The 16,997-nt window shown below is 37.2% G+C and overlaps 1 protein-coding gene across 1 annotated transcript in view; it reads left to right on the top strand.

The window, feature by feature from the left end:
- Positions 1-7,896, top strand: part of LOC122088892 (probable methionine--tRNA ligase) — a 31,695-nt gene extending 23,799 nt beyond the window's left edge. Inside the window, exons 15-17 of the mRNA XM_042658254.1 lie at positions 5,012-5,247; positions 5,349-5,450; positions 7,201-7,896. Of these exons, the coding sequence (XP_042514188.1) occupies positions 5,012-5,247; positions 5,349-5,450; positions 7,201-7,431 (569 nt within the window). The 3' untranslated portion in view covers positions 7,432-7,896. The remainder of the gene's footprint in view (positions 1-5,011; positions 5,248-5,348; positions 5,451-7,200) is intronic.
- The last annotated feature ends 9,101 nt before the right edge of the window (positions 7,897-16,997 follow it).

The following is a 16,997-nucleotide window of genomic DNA, read 5'->3' as shown; positions in this document are numbered from 1 at the left end:
CACTGACTGCTCGTGCGAGAGTTGTGTTGCGGGACCGCAGTTCTAATATCGAGCTGGGCTCCACTTTTGAGGCCGAGCTGGGCTCAACCCTTAATGCCGAGCTGAGCTCTAGCCTTTGATACCGAGCCGAGCTATGTACTCTGATTATTTTTGATGGTTTCCTTTATGTACTTGATATGTGAATTGTACTTTTATTGTGTAAATATCATGCCTTCGGGCCCACATGTATATAACTATTGTATCACAATTCGGGTATCAAGTATTATGGGATTATTCACAGGTAAAACTTAGTCTTCCGCTGATTTGATGAGCTTTTATTAATTGTGTGTATGCTGTGGTGGAATACAGTATCAGATGATCCTGGCAGGTTTGGGTTAACCGGTGTTAACCCGGTCACTGGCCCAGTTCAGTGAGAACGGGGTGTGACAATTGCCCTCTTACAACCTCTTGGCAAAGTAGGCTGATGGGCAAATCCCCTCCTGTCACAATGGTGTGGGGCGTTCGTCCCAACTGGTCTATCACAGAAATCTACTGTTAATCGAATACATAGTTCTGAAACCAAGGGTACACGGTAGAGACAAAATTAGCAGTGGTCTGAGGCTTGGATTTCACAGCAGAGATTTTGATAGGGACTAAGGTCCTAGGGTTTAGGTTACTCTCAGAATGGTCTGAAATTTCTGGAGGACGTCTGTAAGTCAACAATCTATTGATTCCAGCTGGTCTATCTCAGAAATTAACTAACAATCAAATATTTAGTTCTGAAATCAACGGTTGGCTGTAGAGACAAAATCAGCAGTGGTATCAGTCTTGGATTTCACGGCAGTGGTATTGATAGGGACTAAGGTCCTAGGGTTTAAGTCACCCTATTAGTATGGAAGTAGACCCCCAAGTTTCAACCCAAAGTTATAAAGAATCATGGAGTTCTAACAATCTGCTCCTCAAGCCCTCAGTGCCGTCGCCTGCTGGGAATAGGGGAAAACAGAATAGGGGGATGGGAGTAGGGGAGAATACCACTGGGCAGGGATGAGGGAAAGGAAATAGGAACAGAGGAGACTTTTTGAAGATGAAGGAAGAAGTCTGAATCTGACTGGAAGAATGAAAGAGAGGAGGTAGCACACAATACTCATACCGTGAGTGACGAATCTCAACTTTTCAATTTTCTACTCTAATCTACTTTTTTGGGTTACATGCATATTCATAGATATAAGTTCTTAGTTACATTCTAAAACAGAGATAGAACTCAAGTATGAAAATAAGACTAAAACAAGGAAACCACTCCTACGTTACCAATCCTAATGTCAAACTCCCATATAAAAACTAATTGAGAACTACAAAATAACCCCAACTGCATGACCTGGTTTGGGTAAAAAATCGGTTCAATGATGAATCAAAACCCTTTCCTCCTCTTCTTTCTTTCTGCATCAGCAAGGGAAACACGGAAAAGCTCCACACATTTGAGTTAATCAAAATTGGCTGATGCCTATGTTTTGTTCTGTGTTGCTTCAGAACTTGGGATTGGTGATTCAGTTCCAGCCTTGTTGCGGCGATTCAGCAGGTTTATTTGTGGTGATTCCAAGGTCATATCCCCCCTCTTTTCTTTATCTTATTGTTTCCAAACAAAATTGAGGTAAATACATACTGTGCATGCTATTTTTCTTCCAGTTTTCCAGATTCTGTTGGGTTGAGATTCTTGTTCTGTTGATTGAATCCTGCTATATTATTTTTCTGATTACTGTTCTAAGTTCTCTCTGAGTCAAAGACTTTGTAAAATCCAGTCTTGGCCATTGATTCAGTTCTCTGACTGGGGTTTCTAAATCTTCCAGACTTGAACCCTGATTTCAATTCTGGTTGCTGATTTGACCATCAGTTTGAATTCTCAGGTGGTTTCTGTTTTCAGTATGCAAATTTGATATAGTTCCTAGAATCCTTGTTAAACTTAACTTTTTAATTCTGAATTCTTGAACTGAAAATTTATGGAATCTGATTCTAATAATTGTTCGTAACCTTTGGGTTATCAATACTACTTTTTTTTTACTTTGATTGAGCCTTTCAATTGAGCTGTTCTGATTGCTTGATTTCTGAGATCAATTCTGATCCTGTGGAGTAGGAAACTCTTAGTTCTCAGAATCCAACCGTTGAATCATCCTGAGGTTTTGGCATTGTATTCTGCCCTTTAAATAAGGCCTTCCACCAGAACCTTGTCCCTATCTGATTCCTGAATGTGAATCTTTCAGATTTCTTCTGATTCTGGTTCCTAAACCATCACTAGGATTCTGGTTTTCATGCTGGTATTTTAAACCTTATCATTGGATGATTTGGATCCGTATTATATTGGTTCTCACCAATTTTGATTGGTCTCATGCAACCAAGGAATTTTATTGCTGTTACGGGAATGCTTTGCTTCCAATTGGTTTCCCTTGCTTAAAGATTGATTTTGTAATTTCTGTATTTGTTTTAGTGAGTTTTGTGATTTTTTTTTTTTGGGAGGGTTCTTTGTAAAGAGTCATGTATGTATCTATATAGACATATTTATGAATGAATAGAATTTTTTTACTGTTGCTTTTAAAAAATTGAAGTATTGGTAGGCTGCAAATGAAAACAAAGAGAAGAGATCAAATAATTCTTCTGGTAGTTAGAGCCCAGGAGAATTGAGTGGGTCTGACCCTAGGTCATCAACCTAATACCCATGCTGTTGGATGTTTATGGATTCTTTTCTTTGACTTTCTTTCCATGTACACACTATGAACTGGTGATGCTATTGCTAGGCGAAAATTTGGTATTGCATTGCGTAGAGATGGTCGTTTGAGGTGGCATTACCATGTTCAACAGACGCCTTTAGATGCTCCAGTATGGTGGAGTGATTTGATTCAGATTGAAATGAGCTAAAAGAGCCAGGGGCAGACCTAAAATGTGATGGAGACATCAATGTGTACAGACGCAAGAAGAAGAAGAAACAGCCATCTTTGTGGTTGGAAGAATAGAATAAAGAAGAAGAAGAAAGAAGAACAAGAAAAAGGAGGAAGAAAAGGAGGCTCGATCCAGCCTTTCCAGCGCTGGATCAAGTCCCTCTCTCTCTTTCCAGATTTCAGCTTATCTTATGGGCCCCATTAGTTGTTAGTTTAGTAGTTTATTTTTAGAATATTCTTTTCCTTGTTAGTCTTTTAATTAATTAGGAAACTACTTTATTAGTTGTTAGTTCTTAGGAATTGGCTCTTTTTATTTTAGTAACTATGTTTATTATTTATGTAATGGCCTAAGCCACGATGGAATTGATGAAAAATTATTGAAAGCAGCCAATGAGCAAACCTCCCCACCCCTCTCACGATCCTCTCTCTCTCTCAATCTCGTCTTTATTCTCTCTCTCTCTCTCTCTCAATCTCGTCTTTCTCTCATTCTCTCTATCTTTTCCTCTCTTTCTCGCTATTGTCTCTCATCTCGTCTCTCTCTTTCACTGTCTCTGTCCTCTCGGTTGCTGTTACATCTGCTACAGCTACTGCACAACAACAGTGGAAGACCATCTCAATCATATAAGCCCCATCTGAGCCACTGCTGAACACTTCACCACCAAACTGGGTTTCCTTCATCGATTAAAGTGGACTGCACCTCTGTTTTTTTGGAAGACTTCGGCTTCTTCTTTTCTCCTCAGACCGGGACAGCAACAAGGTAAGTAATTAAACTAAAACCCCCACTTCCATTAATCCCCTGTTATATGTTGTAGCCCATTATCATTGAAACCAGCCCCTGCCCCTTCGTTTATGTCTATTTTACCTACTGTTTTAAGTCTTTTCTTCACTGTTATATCTCTAAAACCCTTGCTGATTTTCTATTTTAGTTGGCTGCTAGAGAACATTGATTATTTGCATATCTTGTTTGGTGTCTAGATTGATTTGTGCTGAACCTAACATTCGCATGACGTTTGTTCCCTTCCCCATGTCCCCACTTGAAGCTTAAGTAAGATTTTATGTGTTTTTCCGCTTAGATTGATATTGCTCATGGCTACATGTTGATTTGACTTTATTTATTGCATGTTGAATCTTGTTTTGCTGAGCATATATAAATCCCAACCTAATCCCAAGATCCCCCTTAAGTTTGTCTTACCCTAATTGAGTCACTCTTGTAGGGACCTTAGTTGTCTAGGAAACCCCCTACATCAAAATGACTCCGGGAGAAGTGTGGAAAGACATTCATAGCTTAGACCTTGTATCAAGTATGCCCTCGAATAGAGCTGATTCGTGGGTAAGGATCCATGTTGTGGACCCCATTTAGTTGGAATAAGGCTGAGTTGTTGTATGGAGCAGAGATGGGATCCACGCATGGATGAACTCCTAAAATGACCTACACAAAGTCCAATCCTTTCCTTTTCTTAAATATCGAAACCATCTGCCCCATTACAATTCTCTTGAAATATCAAAAGTTCCATTCAATGGCTAAAGTCTGATATGCCAAGAAGCAGGCAACTCAAAATCTTCTTCTTCTTCTTTTTTTTTTTTCAATAAAGATTATACCAGTTGATGGGATCTTCTAACCATTTTCCAAGTTCCAAGTTTCTCATTTTTCTTCCATACTGCTTGTCTTACTGATTTTGACAACATTACTGGAAGTGAGGTTAATTTTAATCTTGAGGCCATCATAAAATTTGAAAATGCATCTCAAATGTTTCAACCGTATATAATATGTAAATAAGCAATGTCTCAATTACGTGGGCTTGGCAACTTATTTTCAGGATTCATGTTTTAATGGGGTTACTGAAGAATTCGTGCTTGTTGTAAACTGATGTTTGTCAGGTTAAGAGTTCCTGCATTAAGGCTAGTGGTTGAGGGGATTGAACTTAGAGGGCTAGGTACTAGGTTACTCCAACATGTAGATGAAATTGAACCCAAACATGAGTAAACAGTCAATTCAAGTCCATGAAGTTGTATCAACCAGCATGAATCACTTATGCACACATTTACTATTGGGAGTTTCAAAGCAGCCTCAGCGAGATTTTTCTGAGACACTCAATTTTCCGCAGATGGAGATGGAAAAAATAAAAAGCCAAGTAAATCTACCGCTGAGGGCAAATCAAAGGCAGCTGTTGAAGCAGAAGTCATCATTTCAAGACTTGATATACGTGTTGGTCTCATTACAAAAGTTCAGAAGCATCCAGATGCTGATTCCCTTTACATTGAAGAGATAGATGTGGGTGAAGGAACGCCTAGGACGGTAGTTAGTGGCCTTGTCAAGTATATTCCTCTTGAAGAAATGCAGGTTCAGTGTATCAGGATTTTTTTTTTTTTTTTTAGTGTAATATCATCTCATATTTTTTTTAATCACTGGTCATATTAATCATTCTGGTCATCCGTGGACAGAATCGGAAAGTTTGTGTTCTCTGCAACCTGAAGCCAGCAACCATGCGGGGTGTCAAATCACAAGCCATGGTTCTTGCGGCTTCCAATGGAGACCACACAAAAGTAAGCAATGACGACCCATCTTTCAGTTTTATGTACTCGCGAAGTTTAATTTATATTTTTAAGTTTATCTATCCTTCATATCCTTCTAAAAAGCAGTTTATATGTCTCTGTGATGTGAGACAGGCTAAATGTTGAAGATTTAAGGTTGAACTACTAGAAGGGGATGGCAGGAGGGTAAAGGCTTTTATTTGGAAGGCCAACTGGAGGGTAGCATTCGTGGATTTTCGAATGAAAGTTAATTGGAGGGTAGCATATAGATTTTGGAAACGCTAACGAGAGAAACGATTTATGGTTTAGAAGATTTAGGAAAAGAAAAGACTCAAATTTAGGAAAATAGTTTAGGAGTGGGAAATAATGAGAAGAATAAAGAATAGGTCAAAGTAGAACAAGAAGGCCATTTAAAAAAAGGAGCCATTGCCGGTTCTGGTCCTGCCTATGCAGGGTTCTGGGAGGGGTGAGTTGGAGTGGGTCCTAACCTTTGTCATTTTTGTGCAAAATGGGCACCCTCAAGAATTGAATCCAGGCATTTTTTCCTTGACATCCCAAACCTGTACCGTCGTTCCACGCTATGGTTCCTTCAAAGTAGAACAAGAAGAATAATAACAAGTAAGTCAAGTGGACTAGGTGTGGCTCTCATCTTAGCCTGCCTAGTCTGCATCAATGTGCTGGATTTATAAATTGGCTGTCATCATGTTGGCCCATTAGCCCAGTTATAAAATGGACTGGGTTTTGGGCATTGCCCCATATCTGATGTGCTGTTACATGCATGCCCCTACCCCATACTACTGAACCACCTGATCCTCTGTTCAGACTTGCCAATCCAAGCAAAAATCAACCCAATGGCCCAGTGAATGGTGTAATTGTAGTAAAATGATTTATCATCTAGAAAATTAAGCTTATTACTTATTCATAAAAAGCTTAAGTGTGTTTCTTGTTTAATTTCATGTCTTAACTTTTTATATGGATTGGCTTGGGCAATTCCCTGCCCCTTAAAAAGTAGAAAAGAAAAATTTATGTACACATCATCTGTAGTAGGATTTAAAAACTTCTATGTATGTAAAACTTCTAAATGGATAAAAAAGGAAAGGTAGAACAATACTTGCTAGTTGTTACAATATTATTTTCTGAACTTATGATAGATGGTGCAGCCAGGTTCACCATGTACTGGAGAGTAGAAGTTAAAATAAATCAAATATACCCCTGAACAACCCAATTATGGAAAAATAACCGTTAAAAAAGACCAAAATTACATCATAATTCTGTTGATATCAGCCTTCTATTCCATAACACCCCTCTTCCCGAATACCAGCAGGTGAAGGCATGTTCAAACCCAGTCACTGCTACAACTAGCAAGCGACCTTACCAGCGAGCTAGCTGGCCCATTCAATCTTTGCTTGTGTTTTGGAATGTAAAAAATGCCCAAAGATCAAGCAAAGGACAACCAAACCCGTTGCCATTATTGTTCTACATCACTGGAAGTTATACCTTAATGTGACCAAAACTAATAATAGATCTAAGAATGAATGATGTAGTTCACTTCCTAACTCCAATCAATCGAGTTTGGTACATGCTTGTGCTGCCCCCACACTGCAAGACACCACATACAATTGATGAGTATTTTGGTTTGTATGAAATCTGTTTGTATAAGGTTGCACAGACTTTTACGAGGAACCAGGGGAATATACACCAAATGATCTATAATTTATCAATTATAACTGCAAATGCTGATCATATGTGTTATCTCCATCAGGTTGAATTGGTTGATCCACCTGAGTCTGCTTCTGTGGGAGAGAGAGTTACATTTCCTGGATTTGATGGTGTGCCCGACAGTGTTTTGAATCCCAAGAAGAAGGTTTGGGAAACACTGCAAGTGGATCTGCACACTGATTCAGAGTTGGTTGCCCACTATAAAGACCTCCCCTTCACGACATCAGCAGGTGTTTGCAAGGTCGCATCGATCTCTGAAGGCAACATTAGGTAGTTTTCCTTTATCCAGAAAGGCTCCCGAAATTTTCCAAAAGAATCTTAATTTGGTTCTTATTTGTCAGGAACTTGAGTGCCCAAAAAAAAAAAAAAATTTTTACTTGTTTGGTATTTATTGTATCCACCCCCTCCCCTTACCCCCCAAAAGGAATTTTGTAAATTGTAATTGTAAGCAGTATGTGCTTCCAAAATAATTTCTGGTACTGTGGGTTACTTGGCTCAAGCATCTCTTCACTTCTGTCTGGGCCAATCCTCAGTTTAATCTTTATATATTAATTCATCTGTAGATGAAGAAAACAGTTCTTTGTCTGGCTAGATGTCCTTTGCCAGTAACTGCTAGTGTTTTGCTTGGACGTATTCGAAAATGCCTCATTTGTTGGAAGTTCTTTTAAAAGCTTTGCTGAGTGCAGAATACTACTACATACGTTTTTTATTTGGGAATTTTATTTCGAATTTTGTTTGAGCAGTGGTCTTCACTTGTTCGCATGGTATGTGGCATGTGTGAAGGTGTTTCCTCACTTCACTTAATGTAGGATTTTTTATGTTTACTTCCTTTAATCTCTGTTTTTTCAAAGAGCCTTGCACACAAACAGAAACAGATTCTACTGAAGAACAAGGTTTTAGCGGTGTTGATAACGCGGCTAAAGGTCTAAGAACTGTTTCTATATCCCTTTCCTTCTTTTTTTTAGCTTTTCAAATCTGTTGCTAAATTTGCTGCAGCTATTGATATGTTGTAATATTAGCTATAGTCTGTGCATGTAGCTTTTAATGGCGATAATTTTATTGTCGCAAAAGGAACACATTTAATGGGATAAAAATCCTCGGAAATTCTAATCTCGTGCAGTAGTGTGCAATACCCCGTGCAGAGGTCGACATGCGGACAAAGCAAACTGCCAGATTAGTCCTTCATTAATACAACCCCAAACCAGTGGTTCACCAACTTAAACCGAACTGTACCAGAAATTCAACCCGAAATGACTCAAATTTTGAATAAACCGTGTGAAAAACTCCCTCTCCTCTCTTTCCTCTCTCTTTCTCTCTCACCGTTCTGCCCTAACTCTCATCCCTCTCTTTCACTCCCACCTCCCTTCTCTCTCGACTCTCTTTGATACGAATCTCTCCCTCTCTGCCCTGATAAAAATTCCAAACAGATAAAATAAAATATATTGAAACCATAAAAATATACAAGTATACATTTGGAACCATAAATACCTCATACGAAAGCACATTTGTCAGAGGAAGAGAAAGAACATCTGCTAAGGGTGTAAAACGATGAGGAGCAGACTCAATAAAAGGATCCAAGTCTCTTCAAGTTATCCCAACCTGTTCCCTCCTGGCAATGGGACTAACTTGATTTTCATCCCACTCAAGAACAATATGAGAGTTTATATTCATCATATTTTGTGTTGGCTCCAGATGCTTCCTCTTTCTTGCTCTATGCTGCTCTTGCAAATAGGTACTCACAACACTGGCTCCATTCAATCGCCTTTTCTGCTGACCAGCTGCCATTCTCCGCTAAGCGTTCCAGATAGTAACAATTCTACCAGCTGAGCTTTTACAAAACAGCATGAGGTGCCTTTGTGATCCATCCTAAGGAGCATCTTCCCTCTTCTGTATGCATACTGGGGACCTTCATTGACAAAACATATAAACATTACCTTGTTCAACCAAAAATAACAAAACACTATATTTTCCCTTTCCATTCATGTATAATACCAAACACAAATGTGCAAAGAATTTTATTTTGAGAATCAAGGCAGAAGAAAAATCTAGACCCGTCAAGAATGATGTAGACCCCACAGTTAGCACCCAATTATTTAAGCTACTTTCTACTCTACTCTTCTCTTCTCTTCTCTTCTTCATTGCCTCTCTCCACTAAACAAAGCTCAACTCTCCCTTTGGATGCAGAGATTAATTTCGAGGGATAACCAATGAAGTAATAGCTTTGGTATAACTGAACTTTTGTTAACACTGCAAGTAACAGAAGGCGTCAAACACATCTAATTGTGACACTCCACAGATTACCCTGAGTACACATTTTGTTAGCACCTTTTTCTTTTCATTACTTGTATCACATATGTTTACATCAACTGCACATTACAAGTGCACATTTTGTTAGGGCAGAGAGGGAGAGATTAGTAACAGAGAAAGAGAGTCGAGAGAGCAGGGAGGTGGGGGAATGAAAGAGAGGGAGGAGAGTTAGGGCAGAACGGCTGAGAGAGAGAGACAGAGGGAGGGAGTTTTTCATATGGTTTTAATTCAAAATTTGAATCGGATCGGGTTGAATTCCTGGTACGACTCAATTTAAATTGGTGAACCACTTGTTTGGGGTTGTATCAATGGAGGACTAATCTGGACCGTTTAGTTTGCTTTGTCCACATATCGACCTCTGCAGGGGGTATTGCACACTATTGCACAAGATTAGAATTTCAGAGGATTTTTATCCCATTTAATGATGGTATTTATGCCACCAAATTTATTATTCTGTTATTAAATCAAGAAAAGGAAGAACTGTTAGTGGTAGTTTATATATTGCCACTAATTGTAATTATTAAGGCTATGTTTGGTTGTAAAAGGAATTAAAATGAAGAAAAGTGAAATTTTCATACTTAAAAAAGAAATATATGTAATCATTACCCATGTGACTTTAACATTAACTTCAAATTATTCTATATTTAGTTATAAAATTTCACTTTATTTGTATTCAAAATCCTTTGCTATAATATGTAAAATAAAAATTACATGTAAAATATATCATTACTAAATATGGTTAAAAAAATTAAGTGGTTTATACGGTAATGATTATAAACATTTATTTTTAGAGTCACTTCCCTTCTCTTTAAATTCCCATTAAAACCAAATGGAGCCTAAAGAAAAAAAAAACCCCACCCAACCTTGTCACTACTTCCCACGCCACTATCCCCGCCCTCCCTCTCCACGACCCTACTTCTACTCTCTCTTCAACACGCTCTTCCCAACCCTTTGCAACATCTTAATTTTTCTCTATTTAAATTCCACGCTTTAGTGTTGCAATCCCATTGGCATTGTATACAATCATAAAAACATTTGTATACATACCCAATCTCTTGTCATAAGCACTTTTAGGTATACACACCCATTTTATAGCCCAATACTCCATATATAGTACAAGAATAATCAATTAGCAAAACCACAATAAAAGGGCTTTTATTAGGTTCAACAACATGTCCAGATCATTGGAGTAGTGCTTGTAAAAACATTGTACCTATCCAATAAATTAATTTAACTATAGTAACAATTGCAAAAAAGCATATCCAATTTTTCCTAGCATAGAACTGAGGAGGCATTACAAGAGATAACACTCCCTATTAGGGAGCATCCAACTCAAATATTTACGTAGCATAGAAATGAGATGGCACTTAAAAGTACCAATTACAAGTGATAACAACCACTGTTAACGAGCAAATACCAGATCTACTCACATATAGGGGTTGGGAAAGGGAAGGGGAGAAGACCATATCTATCTTAGATTAACTCAGATCCGGTGGATCCTCCGACAAAGAGAGCAAATCTTGGGTAATGGAAAGGAAGGGAAGAACATGATGCAACAGAGAGAAAACAAAATGAAAACACACCACTGGGGCAGAGGTTTTCACGCCACTAGGGTGGAGGAGGTCATGCCACATGGGTGGAGAAAAAGCTACATCTTGAAAGGGCGGGGGTCATTAGCCTGTGAACCTACTTTCAACGACTCCAACCAAAAAGAAAAACTCAAACTAGAGAACAACAACTGCCTAGCACAATTGGTGAGCTGTGGTGTACCAAAAACCCATGCTCACCTAAACATAGTGAAAGGTAAAATGACCACCCCAATCCTCATGAAAGGTAGAAATCTCGTCCATGTTGATGCTTCTACTAATGTTCCTATTGGCCCACATGATGGTGTAGGAACTACACTAGCACGTGCCATATTATGTTTAATTAAGCATTTTCGTAATAATAAATAATCTACCACTAAACCATTATATTTATTAAAGTAAAAAAAAAATTAAAAGACAGTAGGCTCCTACAACTAGACATAGTGGAAGGCAAAATGATTACCCCAACCATCATGAAAGATAGAAATCCCGCCCATGTTGATACTTTTACTAGTGTTCCTATTGGCCCACATATTGTTGTAGGGGCCACATCGACACGTGAGTCATTATATTTAATTAAGCCCTTTCGTAGTGGTAAATAATTCACCATTGAACCATTATATTTATTAAGGAAAAAAAAAAACCCTAAAGAATAGTATGACCCATACACCTAGACATAGTGGGAGGTAAAATGACCACCCCAACCCTCATGAAAGGTAGAAATTTCGCCTATATTGATTCTTTTACTGGTGTTCCTATTTGCCTATGTGTTGATGTAGAGATCACACTACACATGGACCATTATATTTAATTAAGCTCTTTCATAGCAATAAATAATCCACTACTAAATTATTATATTTATTAAAAGAAAAAGAAGCTAAAAGGCAATAGGCTCCTACAACTAGACATAGTGGGAGGCAAAATGATCACCCCAACCCTCATGAAAGCCAGAAATTCTACCCATGTTGATACTTCTACTAGTGTTCCTATTAGCCCATGTGTTATTGTAGGGGCCACATCGGCACGTGGATCATTATATTTAATTAAGTCCTTTCGTAGCAGTAAATAATCCACCACTAAATCATTATATTTATTAAGGAAAAATGAAGCCTAAATGATAGTATGACCCCTACACCTAGATATAGTGGGAGGTAAAATGGTCACCCCAACCCTCATGAAAGGTAGAAATTTTGCCTATGTTGATTCTTCTAATGGTGTTTCTATTGGCCCGTGCTAATGTAGGGATCACACCGGCACATGTGCCATTATATTTAATTAAGCCATTTCATTGCAATAAATAATCAACCACTAAACCATTATATTTATTAAGGGAAAAAGAAACCTAAAAGACAGCATGACCCTTACCCCTAGATATAATGAGGAGCAAAATGACCACCCCAACCTTCATAAGAGGCAGAAACTCCACCCATATTAATACATCTACTAGTGTTCTTTTTGACTCACGTGTTGGTGTAGGGGTCACATTGACACGTGGACCATTATATATATATACATATATATATAAAAGAAAAAAAAATTCTTAAATAAAAAATGGTTACTGATCCATTTATATACACCCTTTTCTTCTAGTCATTGCTCGGTGTGCCCATTGTGTTAACAAAATAACTATGTCCTGAGATGGTTTAAAGAAAAAAAATTTATTGCTGCTAGTGTTTGTAAACATCCAAAAAAATATGAGTCACACTTAAAAGCCACAATGTTGAGGAAATGTCAAAAGTTAACTTTGTCAAAAATTGGATGTTATTCCATACTTTTGCTATGTCCCACTTACTTTCTGAGGCCTCATTGAGTCCTGATAGAAAACCTTCGCGCATCCCTTATAAATGTCTCATGTTATTATATAGTTAGTCATTAGTAATTGACATTTACTATAAGAGATAAAACAAACAGGAGGGCCATTATATTTAATTAATTAATTTTGTAGCGGTAAATAATTCATCACTGAACCATTATATTTATTAAGGGAAAAATAAGCCTAAATGGTAGTATGACCCCTACACGAAGACATAGTGGGAGGCAAAATAACCATGCCAACTCTCATGAAATATAGAAATTTCGTCTATGATTCTTCTACTGATATTTCTATTGGCCCACGTGCTGATGTAGGGATCACACCGGCACGTGTGCCATTATATTTAATTAAGCCATTTCATAGCAATAAATAATCTACCACTAAACCATTATATTTATTGAGGAAAAAAAAAACCTAAAAAGCAGCATGACCCTTGCCCCTAAACATAATGGAGGGCAAAATGACCACCCCAACCCTCATGAGAGGTAGAAATCCCACCTATGTTGATACTTCTACTAATGTTCTTATTGGCCCACGTGTTGGTGTAGGGGTCACATCGACACGTGGGCTATTATATATATATATATATATATATTTTATGAAAATAAAGAAATTTTTTTTAAATAAAAAAACGGTTACATACATCCGACCCATTTATATACACCATTTCCTTCCTAGTCATTGCTCGGTGTACCCATTGCGTTAATAAAATAACTATGTTCTGAGATGGTTTAAAGAAAAAAATTAATTGCTGCTAGTGTTTATAAGCATCCAAAAAAATAAGGGTGACACTTAAAGTCACAATGTTGAGGAAATGTCAAAAGTTAATTTTGTTAAAATATGGTTATTATTTTATACTTCTACTATGTCCCATTTTCTTTCTGAGACCTTCTTGAGTCCTGATAGAAAATCCTTCACGCATCCTTCATAAATGTCTCATGTCATTATGTAGTCAGTCATTAATAATGGGCATTTATCATGAGAGATAAAACAAACAAGTGGGTTATTATATTTAATTAATCCATTTCATAGTGGTAAATAATCCATCACTGAACCATTATATTTATTAAGGGAAAAAGAAGCGTAAAGGGTAGTATGGCCTCTACACCTAGACATAGTGGGAGGCAAAATGACCACCCGAACCCTCATGAAAGGTAAAAATTTTACCTATATTGATTCTTCTACTAGTGTTCCTATTGGCCCACATGCTAATATAGGGATCATACCGACACGTGGGTCATTATATTTAATTAAGCTCTTTCATAGTAATAAATAATCTACCACTAAACCATTATATTTATTAAGGAAAAAAGAAACCTAAAGCTTAAAAGGCAGCATGACCCTTGCCCTGGACATAATAGGGGGAAAAATGATCACCCCAACCCTCATGAGATGTAGAAATTTCATCCATCTTGATACTTTTACTAGTGTTCTTATTGGCCCATGTGTTGGTGTAATGGTCACATCAACACGTGGGCCATTATATATATATATATATGAAAAGAAAGAAACTTTTTTTAAATAAAATAAAAAAAATAAAAAACAGTTACATACATCCGATCCATTTATATACATCATTTCCTTCCTAGTCAGTGCTCGATGTGCCCATTGAGTTAGCAAAATAACTATGTCCTGAGATGATTTAAAGCAAAAAACTAATTGCTACCAGTATCTGCAAACATAAAAAATATATATACGAGCCACACTTAAATGCCACAATGTTGAGAAAATATAAAAAATTAGATTTGTTAAAATATGGTTGTTACTCCATACTTCTGCTATGTCCCACTTCCTATCTGAGGCATCCTTGAGTCTTGATAGAAAAACCCTTGCGCATCCCTTATAAATGTCTCCTATCATTAGATAGTCGACCATTAGTAATGGACATTTATCATGAGAAATAAAATAAACAGGTGGACCATTATAATTCATTAAGCCCTCTCGTAGCAATAAATAATCTATCACTAAATCATTATATTTATTAAGGGAAAAAGAAGCCTAAAGGGTAGTATGGCTCCTACACATAGACATAGTGGGAGGCAAAATGACCACCCCAACCCTTATGAAATGTAGAAATTTCGCCTATGTTGGTTCTTCTATTGGTGTTCATATTGACCCACGTGCTGATGTAGGGGCCACACCGACATGTGAACCATTAGATTTAATTAAGCCATTTCATAGCAATAAATAATCTACTATTAAACCATAATATTTATTAAGGAAAAAAGAAACCTAAAATACAACATGACCCCTACCCCTAGACATAGTGGGGGCAAAATGACCACCCCAAATCCTCATGAGAGACAGAAATCCCACCCATGTTGATGCTTCTACTAGTGTTCCTATTGGCCAATGTGCAGGTGTAGCGGCCACACCAACACGTATACCATTATATATATATATATATATATAATGTTAACCAAGATGTCCGAGCCAGCTTATGGGTACCTCGACTAATCATTGGGTAGACTAGCACAGCAACCCACCGTCATGGTCTTCACTTAAATCGTAGATGCACAAATAGAAAATCAAACCTGGGACTGTGCACCTATCCACACAATCCCCAATTCTCCTTAACCATCTGAACAACCCACGGATGTACCATTATATTTAATTAAACCCTTTCGTAGCAGTACATAATTGACTATTAAACCATTATATTTATTAAAGGAAAAAGAAGCCTAAAAGCCAGCATGAACTCTACACCTAGATATAGTGGGATGCAAAATAACCACTCCAACCCTCATGAAAGGTAAAAATCTCACCCATGTTGATGCTTTTACTAGTGTTCCTTGACCCACGTGCTGCTGTAGGGGCCACACTACTTTTTTGGTAACCTTCTCTCATTTATTAAATTAAATAAATAATTATAATGATTAAAATATAAAATCATTGTTAAAAAAATATATTATTAATGGGGTAATTTTTATCCTCTGTTGAAAGTCCCACATTTAACGGTAACATTTTCTACCACCACTGAAAACCTCTATATAGAAGCGGAAAGTTAAACCTTTGCAAAATGTGCAAAGCATACATGCATTTAGTGATGATATTTTATTATTGCCACTAAAATTCATTGGATAAAAAATGATTTTATAAAACTACCACTGAATATGTAAATCAATTGATTTTTAAGAAGCAATTATGGCCGTCAATTGTCAGAGGGATGAAAATTTAAAGTACACTTGTATGAGTAACTAAATATTGATGGAATTATCGGCTTAGATGTTAAGTTCGAAGAGGACAAGACAATTTTTTTTGGCTTCACTATTTCCTTCATTTGATCACATTGTGACTACACTATTGTTAGTAAGGATACTCTGAAACTTGATGATATTGTTATTATTTTGTTGATAAAAAAAAACAGTGAGGGGGCATCGGAAGAAGATAATGCCTTGGTTACAAATGGTGAAAGAAGTGGCAGATAAAATGAGAAACTAGAGGAGTTTAACAAGTACAAATGTCGCTCTAAGCCGAAATATTGTAAAATAACTTGCTATTATTACGAAGAATAATGTCATATAAGAAGATATTGTCTGAATATAAGGAAGACAAAAATGAGAAAGTGGACAAAGAGAAAGAAGGTAAATCATCCATTGATGTTATTGTGGAAGTCCTGAGTTGATGATGGAGATGTCTATTTTACTACTTCATCAAATATGAAAACTTTAAATTAAATTTTAGATTCGGATTGTTTATTTCTTATATGTTCTATCAAGGATGAGTTTGCTACATCTCATGTTTGTGATAATGGTACTATCAAAATAGTAAGTAATACGAAAGCAAGATTGCCAGGATTGGGACCGTATGGATTCTCATGTTTAATTTAATTATGTGAACTTTGACTAGGGTGAGACATGTGCCGGATCTAATGAAAAATCTGATTTCACAAGGAACACTAGATTCAAGAGGTTTAAATGCTCATATGAAGATGGAGTTCTCAGGTTTCAAGAGAGCTATGATTGTAATACAGGTTTGGGTGATTGAGAATTTGTAGTCTTACAGGGAGTGTTGAAATAGCTGAAGATACCATTAGAACTCAGGCAAGAGGTAGAAGCGGATGATAGAGACTACAGATTGTTCGGGTGATGAACAAGTGCATGTTTGGAAAGAAGCGAATGTCTTTTGCTCAGA

This window comes from Macadamia integrifolia, chromosome 9 (assembly GCF_013358625.1).
Source record: "Macadamia integrifolia cultivar HAES 741 chromosome 9, SCU_Mint_v3, whole genome shotgun sequence".
Classification (NCBI taxonomy): Eukaryota; Viridiplantae; Streptophyta; class Magnoliopsida; order Proteales; family Proteaceae; genus Macadamia; species Macadamia integrifolia.
This window is presented reverse-complemented; position numbering and strand designations above follow the sequence as displayed.